The 6,989-nt window shown below is 39.7% G+C and overlaps 1 protein-coding gene across 4 annotated transcripts in view; it reads right to left on the bottom strand.

The window, feature by feature from the left end:
• Positions 1–2,003: 2,003 nt before the first annotated feature.
• Positions 2,004–6,989, bottom strand: part of dlg4a (discs, large homolog 4a (Drosophila)) — a 79,189-nt gene continuing 74,203 nt past the window's right edge. For all 4 annotated transcript variants that reach the window (XM_016674324.1, XM_016674323.1, XM_016674331.1 and 1 more), the window contains 3 exons: positions 6,252–6,364; positions 6,070–6,161; positions 2,004–5,412 (listed from right to left, as the gene is read on the bottom strand). In XM_016674324.1, coding sequence (XP_016529810.1) covers positions 5,306–5,412; positions 6,070–6,161; positions 6,252–6,364 — 312 coding nt within the window. In that variant the 3' untranslated portion in view covers positions 2,004–5,305. The remainder of the gene's footprint in view (positions 5,413–6,069; positions 6,162–6,251; positions 6,365–6,989) is intronic.

The following is a 6,989-nucleotide window of genomic DNA, read 5'->3' as shown; positions in this document are numbered from 1 at the left end:
TTATTATTTTATAGCTAATTTACAACAAGCGCTTCACTGAACTGGAACATTTTATTTTGCTTCATAATGTCATTATTGAATATATTCTTCTGCATCAGTTGTAACTTTGTAATCAGTCTTTTCTGTAAAAATTCATATACTTTATAAGGAATATCACACTATGATACGGATGGCTGAGAGAGAGAGAGAGAGAGAGAGAGAGAGTGAGAGAGAGAGAGATATTAAGAAATACATTGAAACCCTCAAAGAAAGAAACTGAAAACATATTATTCAATCAATGAGTGAGTGTTCTGTGAATGTAGTAAATGTAAATGCATGTGTGGACATGCTGAGATTGTGTGTGTGTGTGTGTGTGTGTGTGTGTATAAATATGTGTGTTTTTTCCCACCCAGAGTGTGTAAATGCAGTTAAACTGGGCCCGTGGCTCCCATGGAGGGTTCTCGTACTTGGTCTCGTTTAGGATAGTGATCGCCGAGAGCCACGCGGAAAAACCAAACATTATTTGTATTTACAGCGTTTTGCATCCAAGACCCAAGAGCTTTCTCAATGTGGGGCCGGGGGAGACCAAAAAAAAAAAAAAATAAGAAAGAAAAATACAAAAATATACAGACTCGATATGGAGCTTTAGTGACGGTTCTTAATAAATAAATCAGATGCATCTCAATAAACCAGAATATCATCGAAAAGTTGTTTTTTTTTCTTTTCAGAAATTCAATTTAAAAACTTGAACCTCATTAAATAGTTGGCTTCTGAACACATTGATTTATTTCTATTTTTTTCTTCATTAATTCTGATGACTATGGCTTACAGCTAACAAATATGCAGAATTCAATTTCCCAGAGTTATAGTTAAGCTATTACATAAAACTAATAGAACATTTTACATCCAGGATTGATAACATACTGAAAAGTAACTCCATGTAGGCCTGTCACAATAATCAATAAATCTATTAATCGCATGATAAATTAAAATAAAATAAACTCAATCATTTCCATTTGCATGATTTATCGTTTATTTCTTTTTTCTCTCTCTCTTTCTCAAAAACTGGATGATAAAAGTCTTCAGTTTGGTGCTTTGGTCTCAACCAGGACAATTTTGTTTACAAAGACTTCAAAATTAATTATATTTGTTGCTTTGTTTATTTATTTTGGATATTTAACATGTCTTCTAGTTCCAGTGTTAATGTGCTCTTGCATTATTATTTTGCCATTATATTGCTTAGAAATGGTCTCAAAACAATAATATTATCGTTTATCGCAATAACTTCTGGAACAATTTATTATCCAGCAAAATGTGTCATTGTGACAGGCCTATTGTATGGTATATGTGCACTGAATACTTGATTTGGGCTTCTTTTGCATGAAGCTGCATCGTATCGATACGCTGCTGCATGGAAGCTCACAGATTATCTACTGGATTCAAATTTATAAACCTGTTTTTTTTTATACTGGTACTTTTAACAAACTGGGCAAAAAAAAAAAAAAGAAAAAAAATCTGCACACCAAGGAAATATTCTGATACTGATATTGTTTCCATTGCAGGACAGGCTTGGCACGAGGAATGTGACATCTGCAGCTCGTCTCCTGGACTGGTCACTGTGAATACTGACTCCCTTCACTGTCACCGTGTGTTTCTTCCACCAAACTTTCCATTATTTTGCCTGTACTCTGTGAACACGCTTCTTTTTCTTCTTCTTCTTCTTCTTCTTCTTCTTCATTAGTTAATGAATTCACTGGTTTGTAACAGTCAAATCTTTTGCAAGCCATAACCATAAGATTAATAGAAATAAAAGTTTGAAATATATCAGTGTGTGCAGCGAACCATGTTGATTACAGAAGTAAAGTGACTTTTGATTATAATCTTTTTTGTTTTTTTCCAGATTTATTTACATGCACCTGTAAACCAAAACCCCCAAAACTGCCATTCATTAAAAAAAAAAAAAAAAAAAAAACTCAGCAGATCCACTTTGTGCTGAAACAAACAAACAAACAAAAAAAACAACAATAAATATGAATGGTTATTTCCATCAATACTTCCATATTACCTCTTATAATTCAGAACATATAATACAAACACATGCTCTTAAAACTCTCCGTCTCGTTTCGTTTCTCCTCCAGTCACTGCTTCTGTCCTGCTGACATGTCCAGCGTTTAACAGCCATCAGTGCAAACTTCATAGACACTCTTGTTAATCATACACACAGAACCGTCTTCATTGCATAACATCGTAGCAGTATTGCACTACATCTTCACGTGTGTGTCTCACCCTCTCACGCACGCACCCACAAGCTCACGCCACTCATTTATGTTTTATACATCACAACCACCATAGGCTGGATTCCTTTTATAGCATTATCTATATTGTATACATATAGATATGTATGTTCCTGCAACAAACACACACATTCAGTCACACAGAGACACACAGCTGCATTGCACATGTTTTTCAATTAGTTCTTTTTTTTGTTTTTTGACATTTTCCGCCCCCTCCCCCAAATATTACCGTTTCATATTTATGTCAGGTTTGCTTTACATCAGCTTGAAATGGTTCATTTTTTATATATCAGTGTAGCTTTTTGCTTAACAACAATAAAATGAGAATATGGGGGCAAACCCAACAACCAAAATACTATTTTACCCAAAGAAATCAATGAAATATTATTTGGAAATGTTGATTATTCTTTACAGACTTAGTCCTGTTAGAAATTGTCATAAAAAAGATATATATTTATATATATATTTATATATAGAGGCCATTTCTTTTTTATAGTCTTTAAACATGACTTATAGTTAATTTGTATGGACTCGAGAAGGAGAAAGAAGCAGAGAAAAGTGGAAGAGAGAGAATAAAAGAAGACCTATTCCTCCTCACACACACACAGAGGAGTTTCCACACATGCACAGCTGTGCAGAGACGCTCACGGATACAGACTCACGCGCAATGGCTTACGCTGCGGCCACTGGAAACAGTGTGCGTGTCTGCGCGTTGAAAGGGGATCTCCTGGAAGAGTGACCGGCAAGGTGAAGCCGAGAGCTCTGCTGTTTGTGCCTGGAGAGATAACATTCATCCTGGATTCTGACTAGCAGGTCAGAACAGCTGCAGAGGGGTGTTGCCAGGTTCACAGCTGAGGGTCCAACTCCACGTGTGTGTGAGGGTCGCCGGATGGGGGTGCGAGGTTTGTACGCGTGTGTGTGTGTGTGTTTTGCGTGCGGGTGCGTGAGAAGCCAAACCGTGTCGGATTATCAGTTTCCGCTCAGGGCCAGCCTCTCGTCTCCTTACTCCTCTTCTTTTATAAGACATGCTAAAACCCTCCTTCGCAATAAAGAGGCAGAGAAGAAGAACATACAGTGCCTTGCAAAAGGATCCATTTATCTCAAGCTTTGCCAACGTTTTGTCATGCCGCAACCGCAAAACTTCAAACGCTGGAGTGTTACGAGCCAGACCAGCGGAAAGTGGGGCATATTTATTTAAATATGTCATTAAATATTTATTTCAAAAATATTTAATGACTAAAAATCTGAAAAAAGCGGTGCATCTTTATATTTAGACCCCTATTAAGAAGTGATAAGAATTCTTAGATAAAAAAGCTGAAATAACTTTGTGAAACTACACATCAGACTGAGAAGAGCGTCCACACACAGTCACAGAGTGGTGGCAGCATCATATTGTGGGGATGTTTTTCTTCAGCAGGGACACAAAAGCTGGTCAAATCTGATGGATAAATGGAGATAAGCGCAGGATTATCCTGGGAACAATCCACCGGGGGGGAGAGATTCGTCTCCGAGAAAAGACTTTAAACATATAGCCGGAGCTGCGGAGGAACAGCAGCGATCAAAGAATAATAATGTGCCTGAATGTCCCAGTCAAAGGCCAGAACTAAACCCAATAAGACACAGTATCCATCCAGAGTAAGATATAGTCGCTTACCCCCATCAGTGTGTGAATAGATGGGTAAAGCGCCTTGTACTCTCCCAGACTAGATAAAGCCCTTTTAGCTTTTGTATTTTTAAAGAGTTTCTACCAAGAACTGACTCCAGGGAGTTGAATGCAAAAGCAAAACAACATTTTTTAAATTATATTTGTAAAATAACTTTGGAAAGCACAAATCCTCATCCGTTCACTTAACAATTACGGACAATATTCTGTTCACTTATCACAAATCCTACAAGGCTGTGGCTTGAACATGACAAAACGTGAGAAAGCTCAAATATTTTCGCAAGATACTGTACCTTTTAGCCGTTCTTTTGTTTTTCCCTATTTTTTCTGAGATTTTTTTTTTCTTTCCTCTGTTTTTCTCTGATAACTCCATCAGTGAAGATGCATGCTTCAGCTTATAATGAGTTTTTAATCGAACTTAACTGCAACGCCTCGAAAATCTGCCTCACAATATTTAAAATGGGCAACAGAAGAAATGTTTGTCTTGGTTACAGAGATGTTGTTTCAAGTGTGCACCAAGAACCAAGAAGAGGTTGACAAAAAGTGCTGAGAAAAGACTCCTGGTCAAGGGAGCGGGCCTCGCTAGAATCTGAAGTATTCTCCAAAGACGCTAGGAGGTCGTTTAAAAAAAAAGAAGAAAAAAAAGAGAGATGCTAAAAGGCTCTTTTGTTAGCATCTCCATCCCGGGGATCACCGTCACGTAGAAGTGCCTAGTGTGGGGCAGGAGACTTGAGATAGGCAGAGAAGTTGAGGTCTACCCTCTGCTTTACTCCAAAGTCTACTCAGACACATCTACACTCTTTTGAGATCCACAGAACATGGACCGCAGCTCACACACAGGATCAAAATGCAGTTAAAATCTGCCTGAAGTGGCCGTCTGCATGTGGATTTTCAATGGCCGAAACATTAAACTGGATTTTTTTTGTTGAATGCGAGTTCATTTTTGGCCAATTTCGTCTGGTGAAGCCACTGTTTAAATCCAGCGCTCATTTTAATGCTAAATACCAACTGATCCTAAATGGTAAAGTAAAATTACACTAAAATCTTTTCTCCCGATCTCGTTCAGTTGAACTCACAACATAAGCTTGTTCGCCTTGTTTTTTGTTTTTGTTTTTTTTCTTAAAAAAAGTCTCCTTTTTGGTATCCTTACTTGCCTCGCGGTGTCGTTTTCCCGTGCTTTCCCGCTCGTTGCAGGCGTTTAGTCTCTCTGTGTCGTTAAGCGGCGGTCGCCTAAGCACGGACTTCGCTGGAGGACGGGAGGACGGACGGGAAGGCAGGCGAGGCTGGCTCGGCTGTGACGGGTGAATGGCGGCGGCGGTCTGTGGCTGTGAGGGTCGGGAGGCGAGGGCGGGTCGGGTCGGTCGCAGCATCACAGCCTCTCCCGAGTGGGGATCCAGATGTAAGGCCCCGATTGCTCTTCGATCACTGTCTTTACTTTGTGATAAACCTCTTCAAAGCTCTCCCCTTCCACGACGGCTGCCACCGGAAAGCAGAGAGGAGGCGAGAAAATGTTGAAAACGAGACTTAATGCACAGGACACTGTAAGAACTGCGTCGTATTTTAACCTAAAAAAACACACACATCCGGAAAATGACTCTCACTCTTTGTGATTGGTTGTAAATCACGGGTGGCACCAGATTTGAGAAGAAACCTGGCATCCGCGCTCCGACTACTGGGGAGATTTGCCCTAAATGTGTCTGTGAAATGTTAAAACGCTCTGAGCCCTCCCAAAAGGCACCAGGAGGGCTCAAAGCATTTAACTCACTCGGTTAAACAGAAGCAGCTTATCACTGTGAAGGCAGTGTACGTGGCCATTGCAATGTGTTGGCCTTTAAATGGTGAGGAAAAAATGTAGAAAAATCGATTAAAAACGGATAAGAGAATGTTTTACTAGCACATCCATCCATTTATTAGGCGAGGATAGATCACCATTTCATCCTAGGACAAACAACCGTGGACACAGTCACACCTGAGGGCAATTTAGAGAACCAATTAAAATAAAAACTGCATCTTTGGATTGTGGCAAAAAGCTGGAGCACTTGGCAGGAGCACGGGGAGAACATGGAGGAACTCAGGCTAATAATAAACTGAGACAAAAGGTATTTTTACCCAGCATATGTCTGCTGCGTTTACCTGAGAAGCACTCGATGAAGTCCTGTTCTAGTTTGAGGGCTCGGTCCATTGCTTTCCTGGCCTGCTCCTCCGTCAGCCGGGTGTTGATTTCTCTGGTGATGCCATATGCAGAAGCTTTCATCACACACCGTTTTCTGTTTGCGGCGATAACTGCTAAAGGAATCTCTTTTAAAGATACGTACAAAACGTTCTCCAGTGACTTGGGCCGGACAAAGATTGCGATGGGGTGAAGTTGAGCAGCTTGTAGTCTACGCACAGCGTTAGCCGAAACATCCAGGATGCAGTGCTTTCCCTGCTGCTCGGGGAAAAGATAAAAAAAATAAAAATAAAACAAACATTGACATGAACTGCTTTGGGCCATGAAAGGAAGGAATCTGCTAACTGGTTGGACGATAAGATGCTGGAGGCTGATTGTAGTTAGTGACGTATTTTTCTCGTGCAGTAAGGACGCCACGTCCCACAAAACAGCGCATTGCATATATAGAACAACTTAACTCAATTCACTGATGTACAGAGGAGAGAAATACGTGGTTTTCAAAAGGAGAATTTGGGGTTTTTGCATATTTTATAGAATCATTTAGTTGAAGTTTTAGTTCTGCCAGCTTCCAGAACTACAGGCTGAAGATTTTGACTGTTCCTTGCTAAACAGCTGCAGTGCCTGCAAAAGGTAATTTTCAAGTGCATTTGCGGATAGATAATTGGATCTATGTGTATGAATTACAGTATTATATTATATTGTATTGTTGTTGTATTATTTTCTCTGCACTCAATTATAGATTATTTTTAGATTAACATATTTGCATGTGCATGTTTATTCATTATTTATTTATATTCAGTCATATTGAATGACTTGCATCATTCTTACACACACACACACGCACACGCACACGCACACACACACACACACACACACACACACA

The sequence above is a fragment of the Poecilia formosa genome, unplaced genomic scaffold (assembly GCF_000485575.1).
Source record: "Poecilia formosa unplaced genomic scaffold, Poecilia_formosa-5.1.2 Scaffold3, whole genome shotgun sequence".
Lineage (NCBI taxonomy): Eukaryota > Metazoa > Chordata > Actinopteri > Cyprinodontiformes > Poeciliidae > Poecilia > Poecilia formosa.
This window is presented reverse-complemented; position numbering and strand designations above follow the sequence as displayed.